We start from the raw sequence: 19,504 nt of genomic DNA, 5'->3' as shown, positions 1-19,504 counted from the left end.
AAAAAAAAAAAAAAAAAAAAAAAAAAAGATATGAAGTTAGAGAAATAAATAAGCCCTCTGTTCAAGGAAGGTACATACCCAGTCTCATAACTAGCGGTAGTTAGGGTTCGTCAGAAGAAGTCGTTTGAAGGAGTAAGAAATTTTGGTCGCTGTGACTTTGAGCCAAAACTATGGGTCACTTTTATCATCTTGAGTTTGAGTACGGAACCTGTTGGGTGAAAAAAACACATCATACGAACAGTGCAATCTACAGGAAGAGACAGGAGTTCAACTGATAGTAGGATACAAACCACGAGGTCAAATCAGGCTGACATAGGTAGGGGAAAATAGCAAAACATTCAAAATGTAGATAATGCAGGACGACGAGGAGAAAAAAAGGTCCGAGATCATCAAAAATATTTCAAGTGTACTTTTTGTCGATTAAACAAAAAAAAATCAAATTATTGGAACGTATATGGATCCTAAGAACACAACATAGAGGTGAACATGACGTAATACGGTATCTTAAATAACTTACATAGCCAGCAGGTGGTTCTTAACAGACAGCAAAGCTAATACACTGTGCAGGGACAGATCACGATACCAGGATACACAACCAAGACATTACTGAAATCATTCCAACACACCCTTCGTATGTAATGTATTTATATAAGACTATATTGTTACCATGCCCCATGTCTCTCGCGTCCTATTGAACATCGTCTGCCGCCTCCGCCGTACGTCAACATTACTGCCATATTTGATAAGAAGCGGGCAGTCCACTGAGGCCTATGCATGTGCAGTGACGACCGCTATTCATTGCCTGTCTTTATTCAAATATTTACCCTTTCTGTCCTGAACGTCTTAACGATATCGTGACGTATAAAAACGATCATCTAATTCATTTTAGAAAATACTATGGCAGTATATTAATTCAGAATCATAGCCAACCCTGTGTTGGTGATTTACTGAATTCGATTATCTCATTTCTATACCACCAGTTAGGATATATACGGAATACGTTTATATTATATTTTGCTCTTAAGAAAATGTTTAGCATTGGAAAGAATCCTTTGAGTACATGGGGATCTTGTGCACTTAGCCTTCTTTTAACCATAATTGTTTCGCTTGACAGAAACAGTGATAACTTGTGTAATTCACCCAATACTTATGTTTTTTGACCTATTCATTCTAATTTTGAGGTAATCATTATTTACCTGTATCATTTCGAACTGCTTAGTTTGATTTGGAGGTAACCATAATTTACCTGTATCATTTTCACCTATTTAGCTTGATTTTGACCTACATTTGTATTTAGTTTGATTTAGAAGAAACCATTAGTTACTTGTTTGATTTTGATCTATTTAGTTTTATTGAGAAGTAACAGTTAGTGACCAGTATCCTTTGACCTATCTTATGTTAAAAAAGTTACAATGAGTAGCTTGATCCAGGTGCCAGGAGTCAGTTGATACTAAAAAAGTGATTCACTAAGTACATGTACATAGAACAGACGTATTTAAGAACAATGTTAGTTTGTCCACAGTCAGATTTAACCCCAACTATATTTTTATTGTAGTACCAAAAGAGACAATCCAAGGTTATGTTTTAAATTTTGAAATGGCTCAAAGATCTGCGCTGTGACCTATTAATGCCTATGTATTCCATAATACCAATAGGTAATCCTACCTGCATGCACTTTTATCCTCGATTCAATACGAAGAGCCAATAAGTCGTAGCCTAAACCCTGGGGGCCTATTGATTTCTTTGAATCGATCACCATTGATAGTCTCTTGTGGTTCTTAAAATAAAACCTTAATAAGGTTCAGAAATTAATATGTCCAACTATTTTCCTGTATTAAATGAGTTCTCCATTTGTATATGGTGACTCTGTCTTTGTTTTTATGTAGTGCTGGCCTAATAGACTGACATTGACGCTGTCATGAGTAAGGGAACGTTCGTATTGCACTTTCGTGTTTAGGTACGAGTAAGCATTAGCCTCTCAATGAATAATCCATTTGCAACTTTACTTTCACATCATTGTATTTTGAAAACAGCGCAAAGTTCACTTAATTTTCAATACAGCTAGCAGATTAACCTCCAATGGAAGCGAGACGTTAAGATAACTACACACTCATTAGTCAACAGGCTTTGTATGGTTCAGTGTTGTATATATCACGCGCCTGAATATCAAAGGAGCTGGTATCTCGACTTCCGATGGGAATAAAACGCTTATAGATTCACGCCCTTTGTATACGGAAATTAACAGAAATCATTCTGATGTCGACCGGGATATGCAGGTTCAATAATGGCTCGTGGTCGGGACATTCTGCCCTGTATCGCCTGCGGTCTATCTATGGGAAGGCTAATTTGTATACCCTGCTTATTGATTAACCGATTTGCTTTGTACAACGTAAAAAATGGGACCGGAGGTTGGTTAGTAACTTGATCAATGGAATAGGTCTGCGATGAGGCCATATTGGATCAGAGTTCAAGCTGTGTCAAAGTTCAGGTCTCGTAGAGTTCATCACTGTCCATTCATAGACAAAAAAATAGTTTTTGACACGGAAAAAACACCATTTTTGCAGAAACCAATTATTAATCAACCGAGTATATTATTTTCACACTGTATTGATATTTATATGGTTAATGTGATGTTGTGTGTATAACTAAAAACACTTTCTTTTTCATCGTAGTAAGATAAAACGTGCGTTGTATAAAACAGATTTGTATATATTTGATAATGTTGGCATCACTCCCTGCATCTTCATCAAAGAATGAAGAAAAAAGATTACTACAGTAATATAATAAATGTATCCTTTTTGGTAGAGAGTATGATAAAGGGAATATGTAGTATTGATGCAAGGGTTTAAAGACGAATGTCAACTATCAATAGCCACCGATTTCACACACCACTGAATACCCATAGCTGGACGATTCTTTTTTATTTTGATACAGTTTTGTCAAATTGCTTAACAAAAGTTAATAAAAAATTTCAAGAAATAAATAATACGTAAAACTGTTTTTTTCTTCTTATATCATCTTCTAAATCATTCCAACGAATAGTTTAGCAATACAAATGACAGATTTTTTCAACGCTTTCATTGCGTTCTAATACTATAGCTTATATGGTATATATATGGCCATACGAATGTCATTGTCCGAAACAAACTCGTTAAGCGTAACGTAAACTTAAAAGCCAGATCAAAATTTAAAAAAAGAAGGCTGTATTGTGTAGTGCCAGAAATATTCTATAAAAAACAGATGTCACGACAACTAAACAAAATTGTAATTAGAATGTCACCGAAACTGCCGTTATACTGAGACGTCAATGTAGAACGCATTTTGTATAGAGATATATTAACCCAGAGCCTCATTTACATTTAACCATATATCAGACTTGATATTACCTATAACCATTGACCTTTTTATCCCGAAATTAACGCGCTTTGTAACCACCCGTCAAAGTAGCCATCACTGACGGGTAACCAGTAGCACGAGTCGGTGTGTGAGGTGACCACCGGACAATACAATCTGTCCTTGTTCCGTTATTGTTCTATAACGTTGTGTACAGTCGAGTTTGGACTTCAGTTTGCGAGTTCTATTCCCAGCAGTAATAAAAGTAATCGTTAGAACCAATTTTCCACATCTAAAGGAAGGTGATTGCCTCCAATCGTACGAAACACCTACACTCGATAATAAATATAGGTTACGGGTACAATGATAAGGGTCGTGGGTGGTTATGTGTCTATTTCTAGAACCATAAGGATCGTTGAACGCCCGCTAAGTTTCGGTCGCTACTACATCACAGCCGCCATAGGGATTGACAGGAGACACAAATGAGTAGGAACCGAAGTGAGTTGTCTTTTCTAAATGTCCTTCTCGAAAGTAAATTGGTACCGTACAGCACATGATTTGACATATCCTACAAACATCACACATTTGCAACACAAAAATGAAACCAACCACCGAAAGAAAGAAAGTTAATATTCTTATGTAGGAAATACACTTTACCAGATGCTCGTAATCAAATGAGTTGTCTTTTTTCCCTTTTCTGTTTTACTTGCATTACCGTGATCAAACACAGACTATTCTGATGTAAGTAACTGACTGGACATAAAGCAGTATATGACCCTTTCTATACCTGTAGATATACAGTGACGCTAGCCATGGATGTCCGACTCCATTTACAGGAACCGATATTTATGGGCAAAGTATGCATAAGTCTCTAAATAAAACCGGAGGTATAGCAAAAATATACTATGTCAAAACATTTTACACTCTCGTGTGTTGACTTTCAATGTACGCGCATTGGGTCAGACCAAACCTTTATAAGATAATGAATACCTTATTATCAACAAAAACTTAATTCGAACTCAAAATCGATAAAAGTTACACAAAATTTTAACAATATAAAGATTTACACGGAGACAACTGAAAAGGAACAAAGAGAATAAGACCAGGAGTTTCAGAAGGGTAAGCGTCTTCTGCTTCATTGCCGACACCGCCATGTAAATCTTTGTAAAATCCAAATCATGAAACTTCCTCAGATCGAGAACAACAGCTCCAAACGGCTCACTTATAGACATAATAAAAAACCTCGACCTTTATACAAGGTGATAGCATATTTCCCTCTGAGATCATAATGGCGACCGTAACACTTGTCCATCGTCCTCATCGACCAGCATCTTTGGAAACACTGTTATATTAGTTTGTCCGTCAGCTGTTGACATTTATCATGACAGTTTTAATATTTAGAGCTATCTCTGGAATACCCAATCAACTGCGACATGTAAACAGGATGTAGGGATGTTACTTTCAAGAAAGGGAAATTTCACAATGGGAAGGTCGAAATAGTCCTGCTTATCGTACAGCTTAGTAGTATACCGTCCCTGTCGGTTATGTTGCAAGTAGAGAACGAGGAAAGGAGGTGACGAAAAACAGACCGTAGTGTCATTGATTTGAAACTCGGGAGGGTATACACGATCGATGTGGTCAATACATGTATTCTTATCCAAAGACAGCACATCGTAGGAACAAAAGGGAACTAGACATAACAGCATAGTAATGGTTTCAAGTGATCGGCTCTAAATACTGCTATTCTATTAAGTGGTGAATGCGGTGTATGATCAACTCTTCCAATTCTGCTACAATTACACTCGGTGTTCCACCAAATGTTACCAGAATCATTTGTCAATGAACTTGAGTACGTTATCCTTGACAATTGATATGGCTTTTGGTACCGCATCTACTGGTTCCATAATGGAAGTAAATATATCTTAGTGGCTACATCCCCAATCTGTCCACACTGATAAAAGTAAACCTATACCAGTCTTTATGTGTGGGAAAAGTGTGAAGATCAATCCGAACTATTATGAACTTTTTTTCTCTATTCCATTTGATAACACATTACAATAGTTACGCTTTCTGCGTGTATAGTAACATTGTCATGGGCTCGCATTATAGCAGCCGTATTATTTCATCACTGCACAATGCTGACAATGGCAGTCATTGTGATAGTAGACAACAGGGGTGGAGCAGGGACTGACTACGGCAGTTTTCCCAATTTCCAATTTCCTTGAAAATTCTAATCGGGAAGGCCAGGGGAAATAAAGGTTGACAAAAATCCAAGACTTTAGGTTTTCAAACACAAATACCAATGCAGAATCCTCTAATGCAATGATTTATATCACTTTACCCCAACAGTACCTTAGTATATACTAAGTACACAAAATCATGTGACTACCAACATATTTACTATGCGTGATTCTTCCAAAACCACTCCCATTTTCCTTGTCTTGGCATCTAGCCAGCGTAGCAGTTCGGAATTCTTCATTCATTATTTTGGAAAAATCAATACGTAACTACATGTAAATATAATGTGTTTTCTAGCTGATTTGGAGTATTTTGCGTGTTTTACTTCAGTGTAGAAAACGTTCAATGGAAGGGGCTATGCACCGTCGTGGCCATAACTCAAATGATGACGCGGTCTATACAGAGCGTCCTGGTTAATGGCCACGTTATAGAGGGCTTCTCTGAACCACAACGAATCATAGAGTCGGACTACATGTACCAATACTCCACCGAATCCGTAGGGTTTGAAATGAAGACAATGATAACTACATTAAATTACAAACCGTAATTAATTACATTTTGGCATATGGCTCTATAGCCGGGAAAGTTGGCAAGATGCACACAAAATAATAAAATTATATAAAACGTTGAAAAACTTTCGTTAGCAAATCATATGGTATGAACCACTGTCCAAAGGATAATGAAAACAATATGAAATGAGAGGGTGTCAATAACATGTCATAACCTAGTAAATAAAGTGTTGTTGTATAACACAGTAATTCGGGTTAAATTTTGTTAGTCTATATTTCAGGTATAAGCTGCGAAATGCAGATACAAAATTCAATAAAAAAGAAACGTATTTTGTTGAACATAATACATTTTTCAAGAAAAAATTATATAGAGGAGAAAAATGTCTGGATGATTTTGTTTGTTTGACGAATTTTTTGTTGAATTTGATTGAAGAACATTTCACCAATATGTAATCTGATGGGGAGTAACAGTGTGGTACTTAGGGGGAGTAACAGTGCGGTACTTATGGGGAGTAATGGTGCGGTACGTATGGGGAGTAACAGTGCGGTACTTAGGGGGAGTAACAGTGTGGTACTTATGGGGAGTAACAGTGTGGTACTTATGGGGAGTAACAGTGCGGTACTTATGGGGAGTAACAGTGCAGTACTTATGGGGAGTAACAGTGCGGTACGTATGGGGAGTAACAGTGCGGTACTTATGGGGAGTAATGGTGCGGTACTTATGGGGAGTAACAGTGCGGTACTTATGGGGAGTAATGGTGCGGTACTTATGGGGAGTAACAGTGCGGTACTTATGGGGAGTAACAGTGCGGTACTTATGGGGAGTAACAGTGCGGTACCGTTACTGCGTTACTGCTGATCTGTCTTCTATTTTTTTAATTCTTCTGAATCAGAATATATATAAGTGCTTTCAAATTAAGGCAAATTACCTTATATTTCACATTCAGATATAGATAATTAACATTTTGTTCTTCATTGATAAATCTTTTGAGGAAAACAAAAGTTAACGTTTTGATAAAAAAAAAATACCGATTAATTTCGATAATTAACGAATGAAAACACTCAAATCAGCCATTCATATGGCGTTTACAATGTACTTACTACTGAAGTGCTCCAGGATTTTCCGCATAGACGAACTCTATTGAACACTACTTTGCCGGGGTTATTATTCTACATTTACGGTAATTAGGATTATTGCTGTGGACGTTTTGTTTACTACAGTGACCATCTCAATTTTCTAGATTTTATTTAAGACAACATGACAAGAGTCACCTGTAGTGGGATGGGCTGACAGTGGAATGCCAGCTTCCGCCTCAAGCTTCCTTTTAAGGTCAATGATGTCTTTTCCTTTGTTATTGTTCATACGAAAACAAGTTGGGATTTTGTTCTTGTAATTTGACGCTGTGATGTATATCTTCATTTTTGCATAACGTATTTTAGGTGCCCAAATAGAGTTTCCCTTAAAATCGTCATATTATCTAATCAGTTAGATTGGGATCCTCTATAGCTCCGGTGTAATGCAGATAATTAGGATTGGATTATCCTTCCAAGCACTAGAATAAGACAAGACAATGTTTATAATTGGCTTTGATATGGACCTCCATAACTCGAGATCAAGGTAGCGTGTTAAGTGAACATGGTGTTTACACTTTGTGTCGGTGTAATCCTACATAGCCGCAGTGTAAGTCAGCCTTTCAGGACTAGATACTAGTTTGCCTTGTTTTGTTGTAATTCTCTAAAGCCCAAGTGTAAGATGGCTCATTAAGGCAAGATGATGTTTACAAGTTATTTCGTTGTGCTCCCTCACCGCTCCAGTGTAAGACAGTGGGACACCATCGTGCACTTCCTCACCATGGAACTGTGTCCATTCCCGGGAGTAGTTGTTTGGTGGCAGTGAGCAATATAAACACTGGGTTCAGTTTCGTGTAAGAATTGTCCACACCTTTGGCAACACTTGTTACAGTCTTTAAAGGATTTCAGACTCAAGTTCGAAAAATCCCATTTGTAAATAGGGTGGAAGGAAGCTAGGAGGATCTAACTATGTAAATGTTCTTTAATTGAAATTATTTCCAAAGTTTAAACAAATTGTGTATGTAATTACATTAGCACAAAGCTAACCATGCTCTAGGGTATGTATGTATCAGCTTTATACATATAATACTATACGATATTAAATCCATATCAATTACCATTCTATCGGATCTGTTATGTAACACTCGGCTCCAGCTTTAGCCAAAGGTGTTAGTGAAAAAGAAGCATTGAGATCAAACATGAACTCTTCCCATCAAACATTAGAATGTGTTGCACTGTAGGTAGTCCACGTGCGCTTTCGTGTCCTATCCTTTTAGTTCCTGCTGAAAAGCATATAAGTCCAATTTTGTTTACAGTGTGTTGCTTTTCGCGCAAAATATCGTTATGTCCAGCATCAACAAAAGGATATGCTAACTATATCAAATACATAGCCATGTGCAAACCAACGGACAAATACATAGCCCAGTGCATACAAAAGGATACGCTCACTATTACAAATACATAGCCCAGTGCAAACAAAAGGATATGGTCACTATTACAAATACATAGCCCAGTGCATACAAAAGGATATGCTCACTTTTACAAATACATAGCCCAGTGCATACAAAAGGATATGGTCACTATTACAAATACATAGCCCAGTGCATACAAAATGATACGCTCACTATTACAAATACATAGCCCAGTGCAAACAAAAGGATATGGTCACTATTACAAATACATAGCCCAGTGCATACAAAACGATATGCTCACTTTTACAAATACATAGCCCAGTGCATACAAAAGGATACGCTCACTATTACAAATACATAGCCCAGTGCAAACAAAAGAATATGGTCATTATTACAAATACATAGCCCAGTGCATACAAAACGATACGCTCACCATGACAAATACATAGCCCAGTGCAAACAAAAGGATATGCTCACCATGACAAATACATAGCCCAGTGCAAACAAAAGGATATGGTCACTATTACAAATACATAGCCCAGTGCAAACAAAAGGATATGCTCACTATTTCAAATACATAGCCCAGTGCAAACAAAAGGATATGCTCACCATGACAAATACATAGCCCAGTTCAAACAAAAGGATATGCTCACTATTACAAATACATAGCCCAGTGCAAACAAAAGGATATGGTCACTATTACAAATACATGGCCAAGTGCAAATAAAAGGATATGGTCACTATTACAAATACATAGCCCAGTGCAAGCAAAAGAATATGCTCACTTTTACAAAAACATAGCCCAGTGCAAATAAAAGGATATGGTCACTATTACAAATACATAGCCCAGTTCAAACAAAAGGATACGCTCACTATTACAAATACATAGCCCAGTGCAAACAAAAGGATATGCTCACCATAACAAATGCGTAGCCCAGTGCAAACAAAAGGATATTTAATCAAGATGCTAATATCTTTTCAAATAACTTAAGGTCCCTCTCGGGGAATTAATTTTGTGTTACTTATGCTATATTTGTGATGGTTTCACAAACACAGCAATGTCCTGAATAATAACAATGTTTACATTAAAATCTGTTTAACTCTAACAAATGAACTAATGAATGACTTAGCTAACAAGTGAACGAAGACGTTAATGAATGAAGATCAGAGTTTATTTCGAATACATAAGTAAGTTAAAGATTATTTAAGTAACTCAATGAAAACACTAGTTAATTAATGATCAACTAGATGAATGGATGAATAAATAAATTAATGAACATTTCATTCAATAAAAATAGACACAACATGAAGTTGTAGAGAAGTAGCCGCAGGCAAATGCCAGCCTTGGTGCGACTGAGGCCAATAATAAGCAGTGTTAAACAACGCGAGGCTGATATAGATGTCCAGACTTCAGACACGACCTGTTGCTTCACTGGACACCAGACACTATCATCAAATCAATACATGCATTTTACATGCCTTACAAGCTTCTGTCTGTTGTATTGAGAGAACCAGACAATCATGACATTACTGACGCTTGTAATACTACCTCCTGTCAATGGTTCGATATATAAAAATAGTTTATACAGAAAAGCAAAGACATGTTTTTATACATACAGCAGTTTGCATTGGCATTCTACCAGTATATATCCGCTGTTTGCATTTAAATATTCCAAAGTCCATCATTAGCAGTGCTAAAGATAAAGTTAACAGTTTGCTTGACAGGCTATGTACTCTGAAAATAATATCGGTAATTGGGGATTCTGATTATCGCGGTTTCCTTAAGATGTCATATGATATCGTTTTGATGCTATTATAAGTAACAACATGAATAATTCAATATATCTAAGCTGAACCTTTCGGGACAGTGTGATCGGTAGAATCACTAGGACGCACGTACAATCTGCCAACAGTTTAGTCTCGTGTGACCTAGTGTAAACATGTGTCGGACCTCTATTCCCAAAATACAAAATAATTGGGGAAAATGTTTTGAGATAAGGGTTTTATTGGGTATGTACACACATTCTTTATATTATTATGCAATATAGAATTAACGAATTTCTTTTCAGACAAGTGCGTTTTGACTCCAACAGTCTTCAGAAAAAGGAAAAGGACACAGCCAATCCCATGCCAAGCTATATACTCTATTGGCGAACTCCTATTCCACCTCGTAGTGAGCCAAATTCAGCGCGTCCATTTCTTTCCATTTACTTGCTCGTTGGTGTATGAATACGTAAGTAAATTAGTGTGAAACGGTACTTCTTTTTATAGATTGTTTTTTATTTGTTTTCACTGAGGTTTCCGATTGAAATAAACACGTCTTTTGTGTAATATTTTTAACGTGATGTTATCTTAATATATAGATGCGTCGACACTTTCTGTGGGATCAGACTTGAATAAGTCCGATAATAATTTATAATTAATACATTATCAAAAGAAAATCCAAAATATCGACATAATTGAAGCCTGTTTGGTGGAGGTTTAAGGGGTACAAAAACTCGATGGGTCTTTACAAAAATTTAATATGAACTGTTCCAGCAAGACCGATTGAGGTTTAAAACCCATTAACATAAACAAAAAAAGGGCTCAATCCTTAAAGAGTAAGCATAAATGTCGCACACATTATACCAAGGTACACTATGAACAACACAACAACCCCCGTTAGTTAAACCCTTTCATCATACCACGATTTGTCAGGTCTCTGTAAGTAGATATAACACGTGTTGAAACGAATGGGTTGTTGTTAGTGTTTCTTAGAAAATTGGACCGATATACTGTATCATTATATACTACATTAATTTCTGATATCTAAACTGAATGGCCATAGTCTTCTCAATTTATTTTGACAAATCAAAAAGCAATTTTGATCTCACTAAGTAAAACCTGAGATGCGTATCAATAGAACAGTATTCGTGAGGAAACACTATGGTCATCCTGTTGAAATACCGAGACCAGGTAGTGTACGAAAGGCGATATGTAATGGTACACCCCCAAAGATACGGCGGCACAAACTTAAAACTTCAACTCACTGAATGATTATATGTTTTTAAATTGTTTCTGTCACATATACCGAGTAGACCTGTTAAGGACACACGACCTTAACAACGGAGTAGTTACACCTGAGAACTTCCTATAGAAGGAGAAATAGTCTTGGTAATTGATATCTCTAGTACCAGCATGCAAACACAAGAACGACTGAAGTTTGGAAGCATAAGGCCTTGTCGGGAAATTGAGCCAAGCCGCAAATTCAATTGATAGGAGCAATTTTGTTGGGGAAGGTAGTTTTCAATGAATGAAACAAATTTTTTTGGCAACCAGAAAAGTGAAACTACCAGTATGTTTTGGCGACGTTTAATGATAACAGACACATACTGAATCGTCGGCACCAGCTGAATTTCTTGTATGCTTTGGAAATGTTCCCGCATAGTCAATCCCCACGTTGCTACCTTTTCTGAACGTTTGGGAGTTATCACAGCTTTGAGATGCGTATGAGTCGGTGATAATTGTATGCCTTCACTTACCACTTGGCATCGTCGCGGAGCTGCGAACCATTTGCAAAACAACATTTTGGAATCCTAAATAGTCCTAACAATGATTTCCAAGCAAAATAGAAAAGGAATAAAGATCTGGTCTAAATATGAAAATAGAAAGACAACAACGGGAACTGAGATGACTCCCAAACAGAGTAAAGTAATCATGAAGACTCCCTTAAATGTGACATGTAAACACCATACGCTAGGCTTGAATGTTGCTGCTGAGGATTTCTTTAAGGTTTTCTTGTTTCTTGAATGTATTAAGATTTAGTAATCTCGAATTGAAAATGAAATATATAAACACGGAAGCGTTTATAAAAACAAGCAAGATGGAATAAAGTGAGGGTACCCAAAATGAAACACTTTTTTTAAGATAAATATTTTTATTTGCTAGTTAGTTTCTTGAACACCAATTAGTTTACTATAATAAAACAATAGATGCATGTATCTTTCTTTTCATGTATTTCTTTGGTATCACCCATCCCGCTCCTTATTCGATGATAATAAAGGGCGGAATGGGTAAACATGTAAACATGTTACCTGCCCCCNATTGGGCGAAATGTCTCTATGGTTTTTGACAGCTGACTTTACTCGACTCATCCCACTGAGGCTTAGTGAGTTGTTTTCAGCGATTTAGAGTCGAGGCACCGGCCATTTGCATTCCTTGCTTGACAAAGGAAACAGACATTTTCTAAAGCTCGCAAAAATCAGTTTTCAATTCCTGTTTGCGTTCAAAACAAACTTAGCCTTTATTATTCATACCAAACTGATGGATCCTATTCCGAATACTTCATCATATAATTTAGTTTATGAAAATTTGACATCTTTGAAATATGCTGCTTCATTTCAAGAAATATTTGACATTCTCTGATATATTTTAGTCATTTATACATTAAAATACTAGTTTTGAACAAAAATCTCTGTGTTTAGAATTATGATAGGAAATTAATGTTGTCGCACCGACGTTTTCCTGGGAAATTTATTAACAGTGTACTATCGATGTGTATTGAAAAAGCCATGAACTATTTGTAAATTTTTGGAGATGTTTAGCTAGCAGAGTTTCCTTCAATAGCCTCAGAAGATGTTTCCCTTTCAGTCAGACTTACATGACACTGGATTCATTCACAAAATTTCCACGATAGAGACGATCGATAAAGCAAGCCTGAAAATCCACACTATCGGTAACAAGACCGTAACATCAAAGGCTGATGCTGGCACATGTGTGATCAACAGTGTGATATCATAGACTGATGCGGGCACATGTGTGATCAAGAGTATGATATCAAAGTCTGATACTGGCACATGTGTTATCAACTGTGTTATATCATAGACTGATGCTGGCACATGTGTGATCAACAGTGTGATATCATAGACTGATACTGGCACGTGTGTGATCAACAGTTTGATATCATAGACTGATGCTGGCACATGTGTGATCAAGAGTATGATATCAAAGACTGATACTGGCACATGTGTGATCAACTGTGTTATATCAAAGGCTGATGCTGGCACATGTGTGATCAACTGTGTTATATCATAGACTGATGCTGGCACATGTGTGATCAACTGTGTTATATCATAGACTGATGCTGGCACATGTGTGATCAACTGTGTTATATCATAGACTGATGCTGGCACATGTGTGATCAACTGTGTTATATCATAGACTGATGCTGGCACATGTGTGATCAACTGTGTTATATCATAGACTGATGCTGGCACATGTGTGATCAACTGTGTTATATCAAAGACTGATGCTGGCACATGTGTGATCAACTGTGTTATATCAAAGGCTGATGCTGGCACATGTGTGATCAACTGTGTTATATCAAAGGCTGATGCTGGCACATGTGTGATCAACTGTGTTATATCAAAGGCTGATGCTGGCACATGTGTGATCAACTGTGTTATATCAAAGGCTGATGCTGGCACATGTGTGATCAACTGTGTTATATCAAAGGCTGATGCTGGCACATGTGTGATCAACTGTGTTATATCAAAGGCTGATGCTGGCACATGTGTGATCAACTGTGTTATATCAAAGGCTGATGCTGGCACATGTGTGATCAACTGTGTTATATCAAAGGCTGATGCTGGCACATGTGTGATCAACTGTGTTATATCAAAGGCTGATGCTGGCACATGTGTGATCAACTGTGTTATATCAAAGGCTGATGCTGGCACATGTGTGATCAACTGTGTTATATCAAAGGCTGATGCTGGCACATGTGTGATCAACTGTGTTATATCAAAGGCTGATGCTGGCACATGTGTGATCAACTGTGTTATATCAAAGGCTGATGCTGGCACATGTGTGATCAACTGTGTTATATCAAAGGCTGATGCTGGCACATGTGTGATCAACTGTGTTATATCAAAGGCTGATGCTGGCACATGTGTGATCAACTGTGTTATATCAAAGGCTGATGCTGGCACATGTGTGATCAACTGTGTTATATCAAAGGCTGATGCTGGCACATGTGTGATCAACTGTGTTATATCAAAGGCTGATGCTGGCACATGTGTGATCAACTGTGTTATATCAAAGGCTGATGCTGGCACATGTGTGATCAACTGTGTTATATCAAAGGCTGATGCTGGCACATGTGTGATCAACTGTGTTATATCAAAGGCTGATGCTGGCACATGTGTGATCAACAGTGTGATATCATAGACTGATGCTGGCACATGTGTGATCAACAGTGTAATATCAAAGGCTGATGCTGGCACATGTGTGATCAACTGTGTTATATCAAAGGCTGATGCTGGCACATGTGTGATCAACTGTGTTATATCAAAGGCTGATGCTGGCACATGTGTGATCAACTGTGTTATATCAAAGGCTGATGCTGGCACATGTGTGATCAACTGTGTTATATCAAAGGCTGATGCTGGCACATGTGTGATCAACTGTGTTATATCAAAGGCTGATGCTGGCACATGTGTGATCAACTGTGTTATATCAAAGGCTGATGCTGGCACATGTGTGATCAACTGTGTTATATCAAAGGCTGATGCTGGCACATGTGTGATCAACTGTGTTATATCAAAGGCTGATGCTGGCACATGTGTGATCAACTGTGTTATATCAAAGGCTGATGCTGGCACATGTGTGATCAACTGTGTTATATCAAAGGCTGATGCTGGCACATGTGTGATCAACAGTGTGATATCATAGACTGATGCTGGCACATGTGTGATCAACAGTGTAATATCAAAGGCTGATGCTGGCACATGTGTGATCAACTGTGTTATATCAAAGGCTGATGCTGGCACATGTGTGATCAACTGTGTTATATCAAAGGCTGATGCTGGCACATGTGTGATCAACTGTGTTATATCAAAGGCTGATGCTGGCACATGTGTGATCAACTGTGTTATATCAAAGGCTGATGCTGGCACATGTGTGATCAACTGTGTTATATCAAAGGCTGATGCTGGCACATGTGTGATCAACTGTGTTATATCAAAGGCTGATGCTGGCACATGTGTGATCAACTGTGTTATATCAAAGGCTGATGCTGGCACATGTGTGATCAACAGTGTGATATCATAGACTGATGCTGGCACATGTGTGATCAACTGTGTGATATCAAAGGCTGATGTTGGCACATGTGTGATCAACTGTGTTATATCAAAGGCTGATGCTGGCACATGTGTGATCAACTGTGTTATATCAAAGGCTGATGCTGGCACATATGTGATCAACAGTGTGATATCATAGACTGATGCTGGCACATGTGTGATCAACAGTGTGATATCAAAGGCTGATGCTGGCACATGTGTGATCAACTGTGATATATCATAGACTGATGCTGGCACAAGTGTGATCAACAGTGTAATATCATAGACTGATGCTGGCACATGTGTGATCAACTGTGTAATATCAAAGGCTGATGCTGGCACATGTTTGATCAACTGTGTTATATCATAGACTGATGCTGGCACATATGTGATCAACAGTGTAATATCAAAGGCTGATGCTGGCACATGTTTGATCAACTGTGTGATATCATAGACTGATGCTGGCACATATGTGATGAACAGTGTAATATCAAAGGCTGATGCTAGCACATGTGTGATCAACTGTGTGATATCATAAACTGATGCTGGCACATGTGTGATCAACGGTGTGATATCATAGACTGATGCTGGCACATGTTTGATCAACTGTGTTATATCATAGACTGATGCTGGCACATGTGTGATCAACTGTGATATATCATGGACTGATTCTGGCACAAGTGTGATCAACAGTGTAATATCATAGACTGATATTGGCACATGTGTGATCAACAGTATGATATCAAAGACTGATGCTGACACATGTGTGATCAACAGTGTAATATCAAAGGCTGATGCTGGCACATGTGCGATCAACAGTGTGATATCATAGACTGATGCTGGCACATGTGTGATCAACTGTGTTATATCAAAGGCTGATGCTGGCACATGTGTGATCAACAGTGTAATATCATAGACTGATACTGGCACATGTATAACAACACTTCTGTAGGGTATTGTTATACAATTTGAAAAGTAAAAGTTAGACTGATACTGGCACATGTGTGATCAACAGCGTGATATCATAGACTGATGCTGACACATGTGGGATCAACAGTGTGATATCATAGACTGATACTGGCACATGTGTGATCAACAGTGTGATATCATAGACTGATGCTGACACATGTGTGATCAACAGTGTGATGTCATAGACTGATGCTGGCACATGTGTGATCAACTGTGTGATATCATAGACTGAAACAGGCACTGGAGAGATCAAAAGTGTGATATCATAGACTGATGATGACACATGTGTGATCAACAGTGTAATATCATAGACTGATGCTGGCACATGTGTGAACAACAGTGTAATATTAAAGACCGTAGATTGTTTGATTGCATTTTAGTAAATGGTATATGGTATGCTTTATGATCACAAGGATTCGGATTCCTGTATGTGTTGTTCCTTCGATTTATATTTTTCTTTATTTAATTCTGTTGCCGTACCTCACTCCAACATAAAAGCTTTAGATATTACAACTTCAACAATAGTATAAGATAAAATGCAGACATCACAAAAACACGCAATCATATCATTATGATATTGAAACTTTTCCATTATTAACATGTAATATGCACTTCCACCACATGTAATTGCCCCTTAGATGATTAAAATAACACTTCATTATGGATGCTACTATATTTGCAAGCATTGATATAAATTAATAATTTAATATGTATATGTATAGCGCTTAAACAGACAATAACGTCTAAAGGTGATTTCAACTAGCGTTCTATATGTATGTTTAATAGCCCGTAGCTGATTGGCTAAAACAAATCGAATAGTACGAGAGATAGCGCAATTTAAGTGACTTTCATGATTGTTCCCTCGAGGCGTCTAAATGAACCCAACTACCTTTAGACTCATTCGATCAAATCAAACATAGTTTACTTATTTGCTGGTAGGGATTTCTACATCGATATTTATCTATATTAGAGTGTCTGGGCTAATGTCAATGGGGTCTTTTTATTTGCTGCAGGGGTAAGTCACTTCTAAATCTATACGTGAGTGATTCTAGCCAACAACATTGGATCATTAGCTCAAATCCCTTTATAACGTCCTGTAATATCACACATTTATTTATTTCCAATTTCACACCAAAGATCCTTGGAAACGTTCGATGGCCTTTTGTTGTTGCGAGTGGTTATGATATTTTTTTTCTTAAATCAAAGTGCACGAAAATAAAATAGAAACTAATGTATTCGTGAAGTTGTTTTATAACGTGCTATGCAACGGTAAGATAACGGTAAGATATGACAGATCAAAGTGCTATACAACGGTAGGATATGACAGATAAGTGTGCTATATACAACGGTAGGATATGACAGATACGTTTGATATACAACGGTAGGATATGACAGATAAGTGTGCTATACAACGATAGGATATGACAGATACGTCTGCTATACAACGGTAGGATATGACAGATACGTTTGATATACAACGGTAGGATATTACAGATACGTTTGACATACAACGGTAGGATATGAAAGGATTGGATTTGACATAGAAATCTGTTATACAATGGTACAATGATATGTACGTTGGGTTTATTATATAACAATGGAATATACCAGAGGAGTAAACTATACAGTGATAAAATATGGTAAAGTAGACTGTTATTTAGAATACCTCATGCAAAGGAATTGTAAAATTATTTTTCCTGTGAGAAAGCTATGACACATGATTGGACAACGCCATCGAGTAATTTTCCATTCAAGTATCGTCAGCAATGTTGCTTCAATGGTCTCAGACACTCGAATCACACATCAATTGTAACGCCGTATTTGATTGGATGAAGATGTGGAGTAAATTTCCATTCAAGTTTTGTCTTGGTGCTGCTGTACGCGTGTGGCATCATGAAGCTCCTTTATCGATTCACAGAGTGTAAACAATTACTCCAGAGCTGACAGGTGAACGCTAGAACGTGCTTCCTAATTGAAAATTTGATAATCTAATCTAAATCCTTATACAATCAATGCTCTCGGCTACTGTTGTGAAGGTAGTCACCGAAAGCAAACTAAGTGCCAGACTTTAATTTCAAGAAAATGGTTCCATGTTTTAACGCAGAGTAACAACAAGATATCAAATATACGTCTCTAGTCTTTATTCGTGTAATATGTTGGTTTGAGAACGTGGGAGAGACCAAGGCGAATCAAGTCCTAAGTATTAAGATAAAGCAGGTGCACGGGAAAACTCATTATATATATATATATACAGGAAGCGATGTTCATTACATATATATATATACAGGAAACGATGTTCATTTAGGCTATACAACTACAATAGAAATCCACGTACCCATGGAATAATATTGTCTTATATGTCCCCCTCATCAACATTCCAAAACAACAAAAGTGTATACTAACAGAATTGGTATGAAATAGAAAATTAATACATAGTTAACTATTTTGGGGCTGAAAAAAATGTGGTCTCTTAAGAAAGGAATTCTTATTACAACTTACAACTTATAAAAATATATTGTGAACAGGAAAAAGGAGGGGAAACAAATTGAGGCACAAACCTAGCCTAGAGCAAGGCCAACGATCCTCAAGTGTCGATTTATTCATCAAAGTTCACACCAAACATCACGCCCATTTACAAATCAAGCCCATCCTGTACTTTCGGTAGAGAGGCTTGCTTGGTGTGGAAAGCCACCCACATAAAGGAACAGACCCAATGCCAAGCCTACTAGTATATGGAGCTATATCCTTCCTTAAAGGTAAATTCCCTGTGTTAGATGGGAAGGGGGGTGGGGGAGCGGAACCACACCACATCATCAACAGGTGGTCGGGTGGCGCAGTGGATAACGCACTCGCTTTTCACCAAGTCGGCCGGGGT

At 37.5% G+C, this 19,504-nt stretch overlaps 1 protein-coding gene across 2 annotated transcripts in view; it reads right to left on the bottom strand.

The window, feature by feature from the left end:
* The window catches only part of LOC110454685 (tripartite motif-containing protein 3-like), a 52,770-nt gene that overhangs the window by 15,457 nt on the left and 17,809 nt on the right, over positions 1-19,504 (bottom strand). Inside the window, exon 2 of one of the 2 annotated variants that reach the window (XM_021504332.1) lies at positions 79-208. The exons of the other annotated variant lie outside the window; for it this stretch is intronic. Coding sequence (XP_021360007.1) covers positions 79-88 — 10 coding nt within the window. The 5' untranslated portion in view covers positions 89-208. The remainder of the gene's footprint in view (positions 1-78; positions 209-19,504) is intronic. 2 annotated transcript variants of the gene reach the window in all.

Source organism: Mizuhopecten yessoensis, unplaced genomic scaffold (genome assembly GCF_002113885.1).
Source record: "Mizuhopecten yessoensis strain PY_sf001 unplaced genomic scaffold, ASM211388v2 scaffold8019, whole genome shotgun sequence".
Classification (NCBI taxonomy): domain Eukaryota; kingdom Metazoa; phylum Mollusca; class Bivalvia; order Pectinida; family Pectinidae; genus Mizuhopecten; species Mizuhopecten yessoensis.
This window is presented reverse-complemented; position numbering and strand designations above follow the sequence as displayed.